This window comes from Jaminaea rosea (genome assembly GCF_003144245.1).
Source record: "Jaminaea rosea strain MCA 5214 unplaced genomic scaffold BDZ90scaffold_14, whole genome shotgun sequence".
In the NCBI taxonomy this organism is placed as follows: Eukaryota; Fungi; Basidiomycota; class Exobasidiomycetes; order Microstromatales; genus Jaminaea; species Jaminaea rosea.
In genome coordinates, this window is record NW_020289988.1 from 138,906 (window position 1) to 157,526 (window position 18,621).

The 18,621-nt window shown below is 58.6% G+C and overlaps 8 protein-coding genes across 8 annotated transcripts; 3 read left to right on the plus strand and 5 right to left on the minus strand.

Annotated features, from left to right (window-relative positions):
• Positions 1 to 665: 665 nt before the first annotated feature.
• Positions 666 to 1,100, minus strand: BDZ90DRAFT_233959 (hypothetical protein). Its single transcript, XM_025506836.1, has one exon. The coding sequence runs from the start codon at positions 871 to 873 to the stop codon at positions 673 to 675; it is 201 nt and encodes a 66-aa protein (XP_025360126.1). The 5' UTR covers positions 874 to 1,100; the 3' UTR covers positions 666 to 672.
• Positions 1,101 to 2,141: 1,041 nt separating this feature from the next.
• BDZ90DRAFT_67161 (hypothetical protein) lies at positions 2,142 to 4,498 on the minus strand. Its single transcript, XM_025509768.1, has one exon. The coding sequence runs from the start codon at positions 4,453 to 4,455 to the stop codon at positions 2,287 to 2,289; it is 2,169 nt and encodes a 722-aa protein (XP_025360127.1). The 5' UTR covers positions 4,456 to 4,498; the 3' UTR covers positions 2,142 to 2,286.
• Positions 4,499 to 4,654: 156 nt separating this feature from the next.
• BDZ90DRAFT_233960 (PLP-dependent transferase) lies at positions 4,655 to 7,186 on the plus strand. Its single transcript, XM_025506837.1, has 3 exons — positions 4,655 to 4,901; positions 4,969 to 6,378; positions 6,462 to 7,186. Exons 1-3 carry the CDS (start codon positions 4,686 to 4,688, stop codon positions 6,963 to 6,965), a joined length of 2,130 nt encoding a protein of 709 aa, XP_025360128.1. The 5' UTR covers positions 4,655 to 4,685; the 3' UTR covers positions 6,966 to 7,186.
• On the minus strand, positions 6,871 to 8,475 carry BDZ90DRAFT_233961 (hypothetical protein). Its single transcript, XM_025506838.1, has 2 exons — positions 8,028 to 8,475; positions 6,871 to 7,943 (listed from the first exon to the last, which is right to left on the minus strand). The coding sequence occupies exons 1-2, from the start codon at positions 8,328 to 8,330 to the stop codon at positions 7,287 to 7,289; spliced, it is 960 nt and encodes a 319-aa protein (XP_025360129.1). The 5' UTR covers positions 8,331 to 8,475; the 3' UTR covers positions 6,871 to 7,286.
• A 249-nt stretch (positions 8,476 to 8,724) lies between these two features.
• On the plus strand, positions 8,725 to 10,963 carry BDZ90DRAFT_233962 (gamma-glutamyltranspeptidase). The gene is made up of 3 exons (XM_025506839.1): positions 8,725 to 10,061; positions 10,138 to 10,201; positions 10,275 to 10,963. Exons 1-3 carry the CDS (start codon positions 8,813 to 8,815, stop codon positions 10,786 to 10,788), a joined length of 1,827 nt encoding a protein of 608 aa, XP_025360130.1. The 5' UTR covers positions 8,725 to 8,812; the 3' UTR covers positions 10,789 to 10,963.
• BDZ90DRAFT_233963 (ATP-NAD kinase) lies at positions 10,794 to 14,605 on the minus strand. The gene has a single exon (XM_025506840.1). It carries the CDS (start codon positions 14,447 to 14,449, stop codon positions 10,913 to 10,915), a length of 3,537 nt encoding a protein of 1,178 aa, XP_025360131.1. The 5' UTR covers positions 14,450 to 14,605; the 3' UTR covers positions 10,794 to 10,912.
• Positions 14,606 to 14,741: 136 nt separating this feature from the next.
• BDZ90DRAFT_262168 (hypothetical protein) lies at positions 14,742 to 15,472 on the plus strand (the record flags this gene model as incomplete). Its single annotated transcript, XM_025508455.1, has 4 exons — positions 14,742 to 14,839; positions 14,912 to 15,111; positions 15,193 to 15,299; positions 15,380 to 15,472. 4 exons carry the CDS (start codon positions 14,742 to 14,744, stop codon positions 15,470 to 15,472), a joined length of 498 nt encoding a protein of 165 aa, XP_025360132.1.
• On the minus strand, positions 15,083 to 16,750 carry BDZ90DRAFT_233964 (quinone oxidoreductase putative). The gene is made up of 3 exons (XM_025506841.1): positions 15,380 to 16,750; positions 15,193 to 15,299; positions 15,083 to 15,111 (listed from the first exon to the last, which is right to left on the minus strand). The coding sequence occupies exon 1, from the start codon at positions 16,729 to 16,731 to the stop codon at positions 15,562 to 15,564; it is 1,170 nt and encodes a 389-aa protein (XP_025360133.1). The 5' UTR covers positions 16,732 to 16,750; the 3' UTR covers positions 15,083 to 15,111; positions 15,193 to 15,299; positions 15,380 to 15,561.
• Between the last annotated feature and the right edge of the window lie 1,871 nt (positions 16,751 to 18,621).

Genomic DNA, 18,621 nt, shown 5'->3' on the forward strand with positions numbered 1-18,621 from the left:
TGAGAAGCTCTTGGGGTGAGAAGCATAAGTACAATCTTTGCTCGAGCTGTGCCTAACGCACTTCGGCTCATCGCACGCAGGTCTTGCTCTGTGGGGGTCAAAGATGTCAGTAATGACAACGCTGACACTATCCCCACAGGAGAGAAAGGCCCGCTGACAGGCCTCTGCTTTTACCATCAGTGTACTGCGGACATTCAAGTTGGAATCAACGGACCTTCCAATGGGTCTACTTCTATCGACGTAGACTGCGCCTCTTACAAAACTCTCTTCCCCATGAAGGCAGTGTGCGGCAACCGCGACTGCAAGACTAAGTGCAGGTACTTCCACCGAGCCCCTAGCGCTGGAGAGTGCATCAACGCAGACGACGTCAGGGGTATCCAGCCTCGTGAATCTTCGCAAGGGAATGTGGAGACGTGACGGAATGATACGCTGATGCATCTCAACTTTTCTGTCCAACAGTCTGCGTCATTTACGTGAGACTCATGGTCATGGTACCGTAGGCTAGCTTCTCCCTCCCGCTGACTCCTCCTTCTCGCCTGGCACAGGAGTTTTGAGCTGAGCGATGCGGCACAGGCGGGCTAGTCCAGCGCTGCTGAGAGACTTTTGTCAAAGAGGGGCTTTCAATTCACCATCTCGCCTTTTGCAGTAACACCCACGATGCATAAGCATGTGTTAGTGTAGTACAGTGAGAGTCCATCGTCTGAGCGTGCGGGACAGAAGCGAAGAAGAGGCCCATCGATGTCCAAATGTGCCAGCTATTGAGCACGAGATAGGCCGAGCGAGGCCGCGGAAAGCTGAGGAAGCAAAGAGACAAGATGTAGAGGTGGACGACGAGTAACAGCCAGGTACTGTACGAGGGTCGGACGGGACCATAGCCTGCTGTACGTGGCATTCAGGACGTGCAAGCGCATCACATGAAGACGAGGCAGCCTGTGAGGAAGACGAGGGCGACAATGTCAATGAGAGATCACAGGCTTCCGTGGCTTTGCAAGGCACCGACGCAGCCTTTTCTTTGTGCCTACGCATTGACCAGGTACTGCGTTGACAGAGGCACACTCCTGAAAGCAATTGTCTTGAAGACAGACGCCCGAGAGGTCCCAGTATGGCTTGAAGCTCTGACAGTTCACCAACCAATTTCCAGGGTATCGGGAGGCGTATACTGGAGCGGAGTCTGAGCCGTGACAGGTTTGACTCGACTGATAACATGTGCCTACGAGCAGAAGAGGAGCGGCAACAGTGAGAGATGCAGGTGAAGTACAGATAGCGCAAGCGTGGGGCACACACCGATGAAGACCTTGAGACCTGTATCGGCGTCGACTTGCGTTGCACAGATGAACAAAAAGAGAAGCTGAACTGAAACTGCGACAAACATGGCGCTTGGGGGATGAAAGTAAAAGTCAAAATCTCGCTGCCGGTGTCAAGATTGCGATGAACACGATCAGCGATCATACCTGCGGTAGCGGGCGAGGCTAGCAGGATTGATGAAAGTCCGAATATTGCCACTGTACGGTACAGAAGCAGCCCATGTGATGCGAGGGCTGCCCAAGGCTGAGGCGGCACGCGAACCGGTTCATTGGACCGATCTAGGGCGCTGACCTTTGCAAGAGAGGCCAGGAGCGGTGGAGCATGAGCAATTTCGCAGAGGAGCGAGGAAGTTGAGGGGTGGGACCTCCGGGCAGGTCCTCTCGCCTCATTTGGCGTACAATACAGCAGGGCGAGATGGGAGGGCACAAGCTTCGCGAAAGTGGTTCAGCAGAGCCGGCGTGAGGTCAAAAGGGCAGGCAGAGGTCGAGACGGGATTTGATGTGGCGGATGGCCACACAGTAGTAGCTGAATCTACAGACCGAAAGTGGAAAAGAGCAATTGTAGCTGCAGCTGCCACGACCTGCTTGTGGGTGATTGTGGGTGCCATAATGATTCCAAGGCGATGCTGCGCCTGCAAAAGAGGAGGTGTCGAGGAGTGTGCTTGTGGGGGCGAGGAGAAAGAGCTGAGCTGAGCTGAGCTGGCGTGAGCTTGCACTCTCCAAGGTACATGCGCTCGCGGTCACCCTCATCGTTGGCAATCTCGAGGTCAAATCGAAGTGTGCGAGACGCACGGACCTCCGCCAAAATCAACAAAGGGGGCCAAGCGCTGCCCATCTGTCGTCCGTCTTCAAAGGATCGTTCAAATATGCTACATTGATGTGAACTCCCATGGGTTCGACGCAAAAGCTGACAGCTTCTCAGGGCGGGTAGAGGGCCTTTAGCTTGCTATCACGCTGCGCTTCCATCCGCTTCTTCCTCGATCTACCTCGTCTGTCTCGCTTGCCTCTCGACCCTCCTCCTCTCCCTTCTTCTCTCCTTACTCTTCTTCCTCGCGTGGATCAGCTCGTCCTCGACCTGGGACAGCGCAGCCGCCAGAGCCTCCTTTCTTTCCTGCGTTCTCCTCCTTTGCACCGATGGAGGGAGCGCAGAGTCGAGAGAGAGCTCGAGGCGTTCGAGCAAGGCTTCTTCGAGAAGGCGTTGAATTGCTGTCTTCTTGGTGGATGGCGAAGAATTGAGATCGATTCGGGCGGCAGCATATCCTTGCGCAGTAAGGTATTGCCTCACTTCTGCTTCGCTTATATGGCCCGGTGCCAGCTGCTGCTGCTCGCCGTTCTCCGCATCCGGCAAGACGTCAAGCACGTGCCCATATCCCCAGACCTTGTAGCTGCTCAGCACGAACAGGGCTGTGGCCAAGTCCTGGGCGGAATGAGCGCAGCGTAGGGCTGCCCAGAATGCCGAGCGCAGGGTAGTCGCGGAGCGCAGGTAGCGGGTAGGTCTGGGCGTGGGCGCGGGGTAGTAGCGTCCCGTGCCTGCTGCTCCTGATGGCGAGTCGGAGTGAGAAGCCTCCTCGACTCTCTTTTTCCATAAAGCACGATTGTGTAACTGGGCAAGGGAGGTGAGAAGCCACCGCAGGGTGTGCTTGTCCTGCGACGGTGAGCTTGCTGCGTCGACGCCAAGGTCTTCGAATGCTGTCTGAAACTTGTGACCGTCCCACTGATTTGCGCGGGGCTGCTTGCCCTCTTCTACCAGTCGTGCAAGCGTGCAAATCCGATGGGAGGCGACTGACGAGGCTGCAGGCTCGCATCTTCTCTCGAAGCCGATCAGGAAGTTGAGCATCGCCGTGGAGGGGCGTACACTGTCGCTCCGCATGGTGGCCACGATAGAACGGACGTTACGCTCCGTCTCCACGTCGAGTCCACGGCGCTGGACTCTGGTTGCGTGCACTTCCGCCTCGTCGCATCTCACCGCCGGCTCAGCTTGCAGAAAGCCGACCATGAGCGTCAGGTAGACCTTGTCGTGCAGCTTGCCCGGTCTCGCCTCCAGCGGAAGTGACCCATCATGATAGATGTCACGATAGAGTCCCAACCACCTCTGTGCGCCGGCCATGTCCCCCGCCAAGCATCGGCTCCGCACCAATGCGCACCAGATTGCATGGTCCCTCGTCCAGCCGCCGTCAAGCGGCAAATCTAGCGCAGCGTGCTGTAGAGGCTCCCCTTTGGCGCAAGCATGGGCACACCTAGCTAGTAGCCACTCGCCCGAGCCTGGCGAGCCCAGTCGTCCGTACCCTACAATGGCGGCCGAAAGCATGGCTCGCGGTAGCTCCTCTCTCTCTCCTACCTGGCCCTCCCGATACGCTTGGAATGCCAGTTGCACAACTTCGTCGTAGTCTCTGACGGAGAACATGCTGTGCGCTAGCACTGAAAGTAGTACAGAGATCATTCCTTCCTCGGGAGCGTAGCCCAGCGCGTGGTGGGCGTCAAAGATGTTGGCTAGGGCGAAAGATGCTAGTGTGGCTGCATCGGTGCAAGTGGAGGCACAGCTCATCGCGCTTGAATGACCGGACGAGATCGGGGCCCTTGACTGGATGCCGCCGCTTTTGAGAAGGTCTCGTACCTGATAGGTCCACCGGACGAGGTCGTCCGCCGAGGGGACTTGGTTGCTGAAGCTAGACGATCGGGAGGGGAGCAGCGAGCTGCGTGACACTTTTGCAGTGGCATCATATGTGCGGAGACATTTGATGAGATGCCGGACGTCCCCGCGGTGGAGGGCGCGATCTATTGATGCGATGGCGGAGAAGCGGCGCTGGCGAGTATAAGGGGGAGACGCAACCTCGATGCCCTCTGCCGCTCCCGGCGCCGCAACAGGAGTTGGTGGTACGCTGAAAGGCGCAGGCAGCGACGCAAACTCGTTTGCTTGTTCCTGCTCTTGCCGTTGCTGCTTTTGCTTGAAGTAGTCGAAGAGAAGCGCGCTGAGCTCGCCTGTGACAAGCGGCGACGAGGAAGAGGATGAGGAACAAGGGCGAGGCGCGAAGGAGGAAGAAGCAGCCGCCGATGTTGTGGCCATACTGCGCCGGGCTGGTGGGGCAGAACCAGCGATCGTTGGCCTCATGGCTGCATGAAAGGCGATATAGGCCCCTCGTCGAGCGTCCATGCTCGCGGAGAGGATGTTGATCGTGAGATGCGAAGGTGCGAAGTCAAGCTGCGCCTCGGGCGACTTTTGCTCCTCGACTCGCCTCTTCCGCTCCACGTGGTTGAGAGCTTCCCCGCTCGGCCTCCCGGAATCGGCTGCAGCTCGTCCGAGTCCGCGAGTCAGCTCGCAGCTCGCGGCTCGCAGCTCGACCCTTCTTCCACTTCTTCCTCCCCCTCCATCACCCCGCCAGCATGTCCACTGCCACTCTACCTCCCGCTGACCCCTCTCTCGTGGGTCCTAGCGGCTACGACTTCTCCGTTGGGACTGCCATTCCAGCCAATATGGCGCATGCGGTCTCGGTCAGCCTGCCCAAATGGCAGGATAATGTCGACTACGAGGAAGGAAGATTAGGAGATGTTATGCAGATTGGATATCCCCGATTCTTTGTTCACAAGAGCATACAGAAGGTGAGCAGACTGAGATCTTGCATCGTACCGCAGCTGAAACGTGTCACTGACCCACCCCCTCGCACAGCTCGCCTCTGTCCTCCTCCGCAAGTTTGGTACCCCAGGCCAGGCTGACCAAGAGCCAGAAGCGTGCTACCTCTTCCCCTCGTCGCGCGTAGCAGACCGATGTCGCTCCTTCATGCGTGCGCAGCATGCCCAGCAACACCCCGACGGCCCGGCTCTTGCGGTGAGAGTCGTTCAATTCAGCCTCGTTCTCCCCTCTGCAAGCGTAGCGAGTGGCTCAGCGGAGCAGTCGCTAGCTGCCGCACCAGTGCAGCTCTTCGTCGTCCTCTTCCCGGCCTCAGCGGGGTCACTTGCCAAGTCATATTGGCAGCACACGGGTGATGGAATCAGTAGTCGACTGGCGGAGCATTGCCTCAACATCCTCGAGGAGACGGGGAGACTGGGCGCCGACGATGGACCTGCAACGCCTACCGCAACAAATGGCTCATCGGACGACTCTCCCTCCTCTTCGACCATCCTCACCCCACCTTCGACCGCCGAACCAGTGCACAGGCGATACTCAAAGAATCGCCACTACTCACGCGCAGCACCTGCATCAGGGTCCACCACACCCGGCACCGCCACTCCCTCGGTCACGACGACTGCTCCGCCCACGAGCTCCTCCGCAGCCTCCTCTGTACCGCCGGTACGAATGGCAGATGCCGCAGACCCTGATGCCGAGCTCATGGCGTCGGATCAATCCAGTTACCTCGAAGAACGCTACGGCCGAAACTTGCCCGCCAGCTCTGCCCCGCTAGCCAAGGCCGCTCTGCGCCGTCGAATCGCGGGGACCTTGCTGAGCGACCGTTCTGACCTCCCTTCCTTGGGCGATGTTGGCCCAACGATGCGCTCAGGTACAGCTCTGAGCGAGTCCGACGTCTTCCTCTTCCCCTCGGGCATGTCCGCAATCTTCCACGCGCATCAGACTGCCCTCAGATGGCGTGGCGACTCGGCGGGCAAGAGCGTTTGCTTTGGTTTTCCTTACACGGACACGTTGAAGATTCTACAAAAGTGGGGTCCGGGATGTCACTTCTACGGCAAGGGCAACGATGCTGAGCTGGACGAATTTGAGGCCCTCCTGCAAGCTCAAAGCTCCTCAGGCGAGTCTCGTATTCTCGCCCTCTTTTGCGAATTTCCCTCGAACCCGCTGCTTCGCTCCCCTGACCTGCCCCGCATTCGTCGTTTGGCGGATAAGTACGACTTCCTCGTCGTGGTGGACGAGACGATTGGCAACTTCTTGAATGTAGAGGTTCTGCCGTATGCCGACATGGTTGTCAGCAGCTTGACCAAGGTCTTCAGTGGGGACGCGAATGTGATGGGTGGGTCGATGGTCGTGAACCCGAAAGGGAGACATGCGGAGGAGGTGAGGCAGGTGCTGCTCGGTCAAGGAGGAGCTGGAGGGGAGTACGAGGACAATTACTGGGGTGTGGACGCGGTGAGTGTCACGCTATTCCATCAGCGAGAGGGTCAGCTCCCTCACCCTCGACCTCCCACTTACCCTTGGCCCCGCTCCTGCAGGTCTTCATGGAGCGCAACTCCCGCGACTTTGCCCGTCGCGTGCAGCGAATAGATGCAAATGCCGAGGCTCTCGCGAGCATGCTACACGCCCGGCTCAATAGCAGCCCAGTATTGAAGGGGGTCTACTATCCCAAATTCGAGACACGCTCTCACTACGACGCTTGTCGCCGCAAGATTGCTCTTCCTTACCCTCGCGACGCTGAGGAGCAGAAAGAGCAACAGGGCGGCTTCGGAGGCCTCTTCTCCGTCATTTTCACCACGCTCTCTGCCTCGCAAGCATTCTACGACGCCCTATGCTGCGCTAAAGGGCCGAGTCTGGGCACCAATTTCACGCTGGCTAGCCCTTACACGCTGCTCGCGCACTACTATGAGCTGGACTGGGCGAAGCAGTTTGGTGTCGAGGCTAGTTTGGTCAGGGTGTCCACAGGATTGGAGGAGACGAAGGGTTTAGTAGAGATGTTTGAGAGGGCGCTCAGAAAGGCAGAGGAGAGCGAGAAGAAGTGAGAGGACAGAGCATTGAAAGTCCGCGATCACGGCGTCCAACACGCTGCTGATTGGGGCGAGAGAAGAGAATACAGGAAGCATGGAGCCCAGCTGGCTCGCCCACGTAGCATGACATACTAATAGGCTTGACACCGCATCGCCGTTACCCTTGTACAATCCAACTTGTACCCATATCCCCTCGCTATCACAACGCACATTGCAATACACGCGTTCACACCGTGCAAGTGCAGTAGCCAATGATGGTTGCTTTTCGCGGAGAGGACAGTACATCTCTAACTCTGTACCTTTGTTCCCGCACATGCTTTGTCCTGAAGTTCAGGCTCATGCCTCCCCCTCAGAGTCATCATCATCACCTGCCACCTCTGCGTTCTCCTCACCCATCCTCTCCAACAATCGCTCCAGCTCCTTGTCCTCCGTCTCACTGACCGTCTTTGGCATCATCTTGACATTGACCTGCCCTCCGTCCCCCTTGATCTCAGCCTCGACAGCCTTGAGCGCCTCTTCCATGCGGGCAATGGCCGCCACCTTGTCCGTCGAATGGCTGACCAGAACATAGAGGGGCGGTGCGACGAGCTTGACTCGGATGGGGACGAGCTCGGTGGAGTGCTCCTCTGCCTTACCCAACGCTCGACGAATTGCGTCAATCCCCTGGTAACCGAAGCAAGTGACTTCAACATCCGAACGGATCTTGACGGGTTGCGGTGTCAATCGTCGCGCAATATTGGCCTGCAGCTCCTTCAAGACGAGCGGGTCCAACTTATCCTTGATCTCAGGGATGCCGAATACTGCGTCGCTCTCGCTGACGGCAAGCTTGAATGCATCGTAGGAGTGGCCGAACTTCTTGTCGAGGGGCCATGCGATTTGCTGATAGAGTTCGAGGAGCTTTGCCTCGCCTTGCTCTGATACGGCACCTGCGCCTGCGGAGAGCTCTCCCGTTGAGATCTTGCCTGCTACGTGTGCGAGGATCGAGTGGACGGCCTGTGAGCGGCGAGAGGGTTCAAGATCAAGAGTCAGCTTGTAAGATGCGGTGGAGTGGGTTGCTCGTCGGCATTCGTGACGCACCTTCGACTTGTTGTATCGCTCTTCGCACTTGATGACATCATCTGCCGAGACTCTTCGCTTTGACAGGTCGATGTAGCCCTTCTCCTTGTCTACCCTCAACACTACAACGACCTCGTTCCTCCCTACCCTGATCAACTTCTGGATCGACCTAATACGCCTTCTGCTCAGCTCGGAAAGCAAGATCATCCCCTCGGCATTGTCGTATTCGAGGAGCTTGACGTAGGCTCCCATCTCTGCTATTTGGCGGACCTGGCACATGACGACCTCGTCTACGTCCGGCAGCGTCTTTTCGTAGTAGCGCATGGCGGGCGAGAGGTTTGGGGGCGTGTTGAGGAGGAAGAAAGAGAAGGGAAGGGCTACTGCGTAGGGCGATGCAGTAGTGAGTAGGCGCGAAGCGATGTAGCTAATGCCTATGCGTTGGTGGCTCGCTCTTGATTAGTGGTTGGTTGTTCGGGACGATCTTCTCAACGTCGACTGAATGTCGCTCGCTGCCTCGGCCTGCAGAATCCCAAGCGGGCGCAGAGTCATCATCTTGTCGACAAAGTCGGAACGGAACCACGAGGCGGCGTTGTCGTCGGACCGCCCAGCCTGTCCGTCCCAACTCATGCAATTGGCCGGCACTCGGCAATGACGGACCAGGAGGAAGCGGGCGGCGGGCAGCGGGGTGGGCCCTGCATCGCCTTGAGTGCGGGGGTTCCTTGCTTCAGGGCCGCGATAGCGCTCACTGACTTCTTCTTCTTCTCCCTTTCCCTCCTTCTCATCTCGCTCCCTTGATCCACATCGCAATGTCCTCCTGGCAGCCACCAAGCGATGCCCACTCCCTTCATCCCTCTCAGCTGGGGGAGCAGGGCCTCCACCCCACCTTCACCCATTACCCTTCTCGTCGCTCCCAGGTAATGTCCATCAAGGGTATCGCAGCTTCAGCTCAACCCTTGGCCTCGCAGTCAGGCGTTCGCATCCTCGACCAGGGCGGTAACGCAGCCGACGCCGCAGTCGCGATGGCTGCCGCGCTCAATGTGACCGAGCCATGCAGCACCGGCATCGGCGGTGATGCCTTCTGTCTCTACTATGATGCCAAGACCAAGGGGATTCGAGCTTTCAATGGCTCAGGGCGTACGCCGAAAGCCATGACGTTGGACAAACTACGTGCAGCAGGTATCGAGGGACAGAACATCCCTTTGCTCAGCATTCATGCTGCGACGGTGCCCGGAGCACCGGCGTTGTGGGTCGACGCGGTTGAGAAGCTGGGCAGTGGCAAGGTGGACCTGAAGCAGGTCCTCGCCCCTGCGATTGACCTGGCAGAGAATGGCTACCCAGTGCACGAGATTGTTTCCCACGCTTGGCAGCGTCAGGAGGGCCAAATCCGCGATGCCAGCCCTTCGGGTGGGGAGATGCTGCTAGACGGCAAAGCTCCTCTCCCAGGCGAGGTAATGAGCATGCCCCACCTTGCCCAGACTTTCCGCGACTTGGCTGCAAAGGGAAAGGATGGCTTCTACAAGGGGCGCGTAGCAGAGGCCATTGTGGAGCTGCACAAGAGCAAGGGAGGCTTTATGACGATGGAGGACCTCGAGGAGCACGGCAGAGTGGGATCCGAGGAGGTCAAGCCCATCTCGTACACGTACACCTCTGGCACCAAGAAAGACACGGGAGGTGTGACGCTGCATGAGTGCCCGCCCAATGGACAAGGCTTGACAGCGCTTATCGCCCTAGGCATACTGGACTCCCTACAGGAGTCCGGCACAATCCCACCCTTGTCAACAGTGGACCACAACAGTGCCGAGTACCTGCACCCGATCATCGAGGCTTTGCGCTTGGCTTTTGCGGACACAATGTGGTACGTTGCGGATGAACAGCATGTCCACGTTCCCGTCAAGGAGTTGTTGAGTAAGGAGTACCTAGCCAAGAGAGCGAAGATCTTCGACCCAAAGAAGGCCAGCGAGATTGAGCGGGGGCACCCGACAAGCAGTAGTGATACCGTCTATTTCTCTGTGGTCGATAAAGAGGGAAACGCATGTAGCTTCATCAACTCGAATTGTACGTGCGGCGAGAGATCCAGCAGATGAAGAATGCGCATAGCTGACGCTACGCCCCTCCGCCTTCGCCCGCACAGACGCGGGCTTCGGAACATGCGCTGTACCCAGGGGCTGCGGCTTCACGCTGCAGAACAGAGGAGCGTGAGTACCGAGCGAAGCCATTGTCCACTGCTCTCCGCCTTTCTCACGCCGCTACCGATTCTTGCACCCACAGTGGCTTCATCCTGTCCGAGGGCCATCCAAATTGCGTTGCCCCCTCAAAGCGCCCATACCACACGATCATTCCCGCTCTGACAACCTGGGCATCCACCGGCGACCTCCACCTCTCTTACGGCGTAATGGGCGGCTGGAATCAACCACAAGGCCAGCTTCAAGTCCTCCTGAACGTACTCCGCGGTTACAACGTCCAATCAGCGCTCGATGCGCCGCGCATCTGTATCGGCCCGGGCATGCCTGATAATGAGAAGAAGAAGGACTTTGGTGGGCCAGAGGGGAAGGGCGAGAAGACGACTGTCAGTCTCGAGGAGGGAATTGATGCAAAGGTCGTCGAGACGCTCAGGGGGATGGGTCATGATGTTGATCTAGTGACAGGGTGGGGACGCGGTGTCTTCGGGAGGGGTCAGGTAATCCAGAGGATGTACCCACAGCCAGGGAAGAAGGACGGAAGGCATGCTTGGGTTGCAGGGAGTGACTTGAGGGCAGATGGGGCAGCCATCCCGCAGGTGTGAGCATGGCGAAAGAGGAGATGAATATCACGCTACGATACAGTGAAAATGTCGTTGACGATTAAAGTACGCCTATGATGCTGGGCCAGCGTGCTGCCTGCCTATGAGTCCTCTACATCAACGGCCCTCATTCTCCATTAGATGTATCGCTCCCGCTATCACTACTGCTATCCTCGCCGTACACGACGAGTGCCGTCCCGCCTCCTCCACTACCGCTTGCAGCCTCTCCGCCCTGCTGACCCTCCGTGCTCTTGCTAGTGGCCTCATTGCCGGAGCGACGTTTCTCCCCTCTGCCCCGACGCTGTGATGAGCTCCCACTCTTCGCCCTTCCGCCAGCTCGCCGCCCCTCCGCACCGCCAGTAGCCTCGCCACGAAGCATCCTGGCTTCCTCCTCCAGCTCAGCGATGCGGGCTCGTGCGTCTGCCAGCTCCTGAGTCGGCGAGCCAGCTTGCATCCTGTCCTGAGGCGTAGAGGATAGTGAAGCTGCAGGAACGCCTCCGCTACCACTCGGCTCGATGGGCCTATCCAATACTTTCACCGCACCCTTGACTGCAGCCTCTGCCCGCTGTAAAGCGCCGGACATCTCCGAAGGGGTCGTTGGGGTGGGTGTTGTCACACTTCCGCCCTCGCCCACGCTCCCTCCTCCCGCCTCGCCGGTCCCGCTGCTTCTTGCCTTCTCTTTCGACTTCGCTTTGCTAGCTGGAGCAGCATCGTCTAATCTGAAATCTGCGTTGGCCATATGGCGACCCGAGAGGGCGCACGGCGGGGCAGGAGGTCCTGCGGCGCTGAACCTGTCTGGGGAATTGAGTAGGGACGAGGACGATTGTTGAGGCTGCTGCGGCTGCTGCTGGGACCGAGCAGAACGACTGTGCACCCCTTGCGCCGCCGTTGAGGCGGATTCGCCAGTATTGGCAACAGCAGCGCTGCCACCGTTGCTCGACTCGCGTCGGGAATGTGCCGGCGAGTCATCGTCGAACTCGATTCTCGACCCGTCTCTCGCGGTGAAAGGTGCGAGCATAGAAAGGTGGTCGAAAGAGGGACGATGTGATACCGGAGCCGAGTGGCCGTGATTGTGATGATGGCTGTGGCTATGCGCACGATGGTGGTGGTGAGAGTGGTGATGATGGTGATGTCCGGAATTGTTGGAGGCACTGTTGGAGCCAGCGTTGGGAGTGGAAGCACCGCTCTTCGCTTGCCCGGAGGAGAAGCGACGAGTCATCGCAAGAGCGGAAGGCAGCGCTGCAGCATCCATGCTCTGTCCCACCGACGAAGAGGAGCCACCTGCCTGCTGTTGAGGCGAAGGCGCCCGAGTAGCGGCTGTGCTCGTATCGTCGATATCGAAAGCCTCATCCTCCGGCTCCTCGTCACTGTCTTCGTCATCATCGTCATCATCGTCGCCACTACGCCCATCTGCGGCGTTAATCGCGTCCGCCTTCGCCGGTCCACTCAGGTGATCCATCAACACCCCTCTGCCGCCCTCAGTACGTTCCGCGCTAGCCTGCACCGCTCTGCGCTCACTCCGCTCGGTAGGCGACATATGCTGAGCAGCCTCCTCGTCTTTGCCTATGTCTATCATCTCAGGCTTGTCCCCGTCGTGATCTGCAATCTTGTTGATTCGTCCCTCCTCTCTGCGTCGCCACTCTCGTAGCGCCTCCGTCTCGCCGGCACGACTCTTGTCTTGACCTGACTCTTGCTTGGCTTTGGCGCTTGGTGACGAGGAGGAGCGGCCCTTCTTCGATGAGGCCACAGGGGCGGCATCCGAGCTCACAGTGTTGGCGGCAGGCTGCTCCCGGTCCTCCTCCAGGACAACGAAGCTCTTCTGCCTCTGCCTTTCGTTCCACTTCAGTGTGCGCGAGATGCTCTCAAACCAGTCGGTGCTTTGTGTTTGGTTGCAGATGGTCGGGAATGGGTAGCGTGACGCAGTGACCTTGATGTGGTCTCCTTGCCTTAATTCGACCCTTCCACGCCCATCAAAGGATGCCCAGGCGGTGGAGCGCGAGTTGTACGGCACGGCGATCCTCAACTCCATCGAGTCTGGAAGAAGCATAGGACGGAAGGAGAGGGTGTGAGGGCAAATAGGCGTGATCAAGATCGCCGGGATTTCGGGGTGGACCAACGAGCCGCCTGCCGAGAGAGAGTAGGCGGTGGAGCCTGTGGGAGTGGAGATGCACAGCCCGTCGGCTTGCGCTGTAGTCATGTGATGCTCGTCGCCGAATACTTCCAGCAAAGAGACGTAAGGTGAGGGCCCGCGATCGACGACGAGATCATTCAGGACTTCAAACGTCTCAACGGGTCGTGTCGAGAAGCACATGACCTCGCGATCCTTCTTGGGCGGTGCCGTCGATGGGCCCCCGCTGTCTTCGTCTTCTTGAGGGCCACAGGCCATTCCACCTGGTCGCTCGATGCGCTCCCATCCGCCCTCGCGAACATTCCGCATGATAATCTCTCCCGTCCTCCCACTCTTGATTGCGCGACGCCTCTGCCTATCCCTCCTTGTATTTTCCGAGGGGAGGGTGGCTCGGTACACCGTCGCCGTGAACCGCATTCGCAAGTTGACGCGAATCCCTTGCTCCAAAGCAGACTTCATGACTGATTGATAGTCCGAGAAGTCAAAGTTGGTCAAAAAGCCCAGCGATCCCAGCGCAAATGGCATCACGGGAGGTACGATGCGTTGGAACAGCCACGAGCAGAAGAGGACGGTCCCATCTCCTCCAAGAGTGACGACAAAATCAAAGAGGTGAGGGGAGCGCGAGCACATGTCCGCTGTCCAGTAGCGAAGACGACCGCTCTGTGTTGATGAAGAGGAGGTCGAGGCTGCTGGGGCATCCGGCGAGGAGCGGGACGGGCTGGTACTATTGTTGGAGCTGGCGAACAATTCGGGATGACAGCGCTGCATTCCCTCGGCATCGAAGCGCTTGCTGTTACGCAGCTGTGAGTCCACATAGACGATGACGCCGCGATCGCTGCCATTGCGTGGAGTCAGCATAAGCCACAATGCCAACTCGCGGGTTAGCTTGATGAGATTGTTGTCCCGCGCTTTCGTGATGATGAGGACCGAGTTGATCGTCGACTTGACGCGGGCCCGTCCTAGCTGTTTGGACATCTCGCGCACGCCGACGGCCGTCTCTGCGAGCTGGCGGGTAAGGGAGCGCACCTTGTCCTCGTCATCACCATCGTCGGCATCGTAGTCGCCTTGGCTGCTGGTACTCGCGCTCGTGGCTGAGGTTCCATTGCTGGTTGAGCTGCTCGAGGATGCTGCGCGATGAAGAGGGGGCGGCTGATGGTATTGCGCCTCCTTTTGCTGTGTGACTCGGTCGTCATCATCCCCTTCATGGTCCGACTCTCCCGATTCTGGCTCAGCTGCGCCTCGAGGTCCGCGGTGAGAGGGAGCCTTACGTTGACGAGGGCGCCGTCGTCGTGATCTTGACGGGGAGATGCCCTGAGTGGTTGCATCCGAGTCTCTGCTGCCACGGCGAGCGCTAGTGATGGCGTTCGAGGAGCTGTTACCTACGGCGCTGTGCTCGAAGTAGCTCTGTGCGTGCGAGTGGGTCGTCGTCACTTGAGGCGTCTGAAGTCCAGAATGGATCAAATAGGGCGATGCTGATGAAGACGACGTCGTTGCGAGGGAGCGAGAGGATGATGAGGGGGGAGGAGAGGACGACATGGCAACGTCGTCGGCGCTGAGAGGAGCTCTTTTGGTCGAGACTACGACGAGTGGAAAAGAAAAGTCGCAAGTGATGGCTTCAACGGCTGCCCCGCTGAGCCAACGTTGGTTGGTTGATGTCTTCCGCCGCGCCGCCTCGACCTCGAGTGGAGTCGAGTCGGTCCGGCGGAGCGGCCAGACAGTCGACGGCAGCGCTGCGAGTCAGGCTTGTGCGGATCAGCCGAAAGCGCCGAAAGTCTGCATCCAACACAACGTACAGCCTTGACATCTTAGCCTCGTTCCATCTTCGACCATGGCCAGAGGGACCAGCTTATATGCGGTGGCTGTCCTGACACTACTCATCGTGGGGTCACTACTCGCTAGCACCGCCTCGGCATCTGCTCCCTATCTGTGAGTTACGTCGGCGAGGCAGTGAGGCTGCGCAAACTCCCTTCTCACGTTGCCGCTCACTCCACCGCCCAGCTGCAAATGCACCTGCTTCACGACGAACACGACAATCCTCCCTCTGTACAAGCCCGTCGACCCTGCCAACCCATGTACGACCTGCACACGCCAGTTCTGCATCGACTCCAACCTCGAGGGGTGCAAGGGAGCAACCCTCGAGAATCCGAATGCTGATACGGGGACGGGATGGGAGGGTGAAGTGTGGGCGAGGTGTTTTCGTGAGTGTGCGAGAGGGCGAGGAGCTCATGAGAGAAGATCCATCGCGCGACGATGCTGATGCGCATTCATTCATCTACCAGAGCGGGACTCGGGCAAGGACCAGACCATCGTCACCCTCTACGTCATCGTCGTCCTTTCGCTTCTTGTCACGGCGGCCATGCGCGATCACTTTACGTTGTGGTGGGAGGTCAGTGCGAGGAGTGAGAACGAGATTCGTATGCCCTTCATGATCTCACTTCTTCCCCACCTCGCTCTTCTCTCTGCTAGGAGTTTCGCACAGGTGGGCCTCAAGGCCTGATACGAGCAGTCAAGGGCTCTGTAGCCTCATTGCAGTCAGGCGTGAGGATGCCGAGAAGATGAAGACAAAGAGCACGCAGCCCTCACGCTGTGGCATGTATAGATAGCTTGTAACATTACGAAAGAGAGATCGCTTGCCGTCCCAAGTCATATCAGGGGATCACCATCACGATCTTTCCGGTATTCTTATTCGCCTCCATCATATCGTGCGCCTCCTTGATCTTATCCCAAGGCAGCACATCATGGATGATGATGGGGTGCGGCCCATCCTTGTCATTCTCCTCGCGGGCAATCTCCTCCAACATGCCTGTCTCCAAGAAGCCCTGAACCAGGTCACTCTGGTACTCCAGACTACGCGAGCGGAGCGTCGTGCCCTCCAGGCGAAGACGTTTGAAGAGGAGTTGCGCCAAATTGAAGTTTTGTTGGATCGCCCCGCCCATGAATGCTAGGAAGACGAGACGTCCGTCTTTCTTGAGCGACTTGACATTGTCCTCCAGGTAGGGCGCGCCAATGAAGTCGACCACCACGTCTACTCCTTCACCTCCCGTGGCCTTCTCAAGCCCCTCTGCCCAAGAGCCAGCCTTATAATTGAAGCCCTCTGTCGCGCCCATCTTCTTGCACGCTGCAATCTTCTCTTCACTGCCTGCGGTCACGTAGATGCCCCGCGCTCCGAAGCGTTTGGCGAGTTGGATGGCCGCGAGACCCACTCCCGAGGCGCCAGCGTGAATTAGGACGTCTTCTCCCTTCTGGATGTTTGTGATGACACGCAAGGCTTGGAACGCTGTCAGCCATACTTCGGGGATGGCGGCTGCCTGCTCGTGGCTGAGCGTCTTCGGCTTGTGCAACAGCATGTTAGCCGGACCTTTGACGTATTCTGCGTACGCTCCTCCAGTCACCAGGCCAAACACCTCCTCTCCTTCTTTAAATTTGGAGCTGTTGCTTGTAGCGACGAGACCAGAAAATTCGACGCCCATGATATCCTTAGGGGCCGAAGGAGGCAGTGGGTACTTGCCTTGGCGTTGCATGCTGTCCATGCGGTTGAGACCAAAGGCTTTCACCTTGACCAAGACCTCGTCCGCGCCTGGCTGAGGGACATCATGGTCTGACAAGTAGAGATTCTCCGACGGGCCTTTGCCGTCCTTGATCAGGATAGCCTTCATGCTAGACGGGACGGAGCTGGTGGACGCCATTCTAGGCAGGGTGAAGGCGGGACAGATGCGAGCTGATGGCGCGGCAAGATGGGTTGAACGGAGGGGGAAAGCTCGAGCGGATGTGGTGAGGAGCGAGCGAAAATGTCTTGGAGCAGCAGATGCGGTAAGCATGCGAGCTTCTGAGGGTGAGGATTCAAAGGTAGAAAAGAGAGACAAGACGCGTTCGGCCGTACGCCTGGGACTCGACGAGTGGAGGCGCTGGTCTGCGTTGGCTCCCGGCAATTCCGCGCTCACACTTCGCGCCACGAAGATCAAGAATTGGCTCGCATTCAAGAAGGTCATTGTTCATACAAGAGTGAGAAGAGAAGCATGTTGGAGCATGGAGATCAGTGAAGAGTGTCCATCGCGCCCTCGGTCTGGTCAGTCGGCTTCTGGCCTTCCTCTGCTGCCGAAGTCAGGATCATCGAGTCCCAACTGGTCCAGGTGGACGTGGCGGAGGGAGACTGGATGGCAGAGGAGGTCGCAGAGGATGAGGACATCGAGGTCGAATGTTGATGCTGATGCTGATGCTGGGACGACGGGCCAGGCATGATGTTTGCGCTGTACTCGCCAATGCTGCGGGGAAAGGCTGAGAAGCCATGCGGGGTGGAAGGCTGGAAATTGAAGGAGGTAGTGACGCAAGGCGACGTCAGGGGGTATTGAAGGTCGAAGCCCAACCCTAGGAGATTGCTAATATCATCACTGGACTGCGTAGTGTCTGCCGAGGCCGAATGGTCCTCCGCTTTCGCGGTGTCTACCTGGATCTCGGGTACGTGAATGGCTGCACTGTCGTCGGCTTCCCCATTCATCTGCTCGAGCAGGCTGGTCCAGTCCTGTGCAAGCGGCGTGGCTACTCTCGACGTCGAGGTGACCAACTCGGAGAAGAGGCGATGCGCAGGCGTCATGGGCAGGCCGAGCGACTCCATCACCATGGCTGTGTTGATGACAGGCAGGTGACTAGTGCTGGAGGTAGGCTTCGACTGGCCGAGAGCCAGAGGGGCAGGAGCCCTCTTCTTGCTAGCGCCAGCCAGCGCACCGCTGTTGGCTACGGAGCCTCGGCGCTCGGCAAAGCCTTCGGTAGCCGGCAACTGAGTAGGCTGAGCAGGCTGCTCGGGCGTCGTTTCTGCCTGTTGGCCCTGCGGCACGAAGTTGAAGACCCCTTCCCCGTCGCACCATCCTGCCCAAGCCATGCTCAGGAAGCGTAAAAAGATGGCGCCACGATCGGCGAGGAAGATGTCAAAGGTCATCGGCGTCGTAGCAGGATGGAGCTTGCTGATTGCCTGCGTGAGTGCGGCAACTCGATTGCTGGCCGCCGGCGAGCTGCTGCCCCTTCGCACGAGGTGCAAGGACGACTCGATGGACCCCACCAGGGCCTTGAGATTCGCAGACCCAAATGTGATGGGAAAGATGCCGCTGGTAGTGAGAGTTGCCTCGAGCCGCAGAGGGAAGGAGTAGAGCTGCAGCTGGACAAGGTGAAGCAGGCTGATGACCGAGGCAGCCATCCGACGAGTAAAGGGCGTCTCGCCCTGCGCAATGATGCTGCGGCTGCTCTTGCACCATTCCTCTAGCTGCTGCTCCAGCGGCTGGATGATAGCTTGAGCAGAAGCGACCGTGGGGAAGTTGAGTGCTGTCGCAGCCCCGTACAGATCGCGCTGCACCGTCTCGAGAATGCGCATCAGGTCGAGAGTGGCGAGCGCGAGGCCGTGCGCCGTAGTCGCCTCGTCGCTGCCCACGCCAAGCATCTCCATGTCGCCAACGGCGAGGAAAGGCATCTCGCACATTGGTAGCATCGCCGTAGACTCGTGCGCAACGGCAATGACCTTGTCGACTACGTAGAGGATCCAGAAGACTTGCAGACGCTGAGCTCTTTCGGAGGGGTGACAAGCCTCGTTGTGGTGGCGCGACATGAGTTGAAGGGACTGAGCGAGACCGAGGGCCGTTTGGAAGCTGGTCAGGCGCTCCGCAGCGGCTGGGCTGCCGGCCGATGTGACGGTGAGGAGGAGCAGAGCGCGGATAACATCG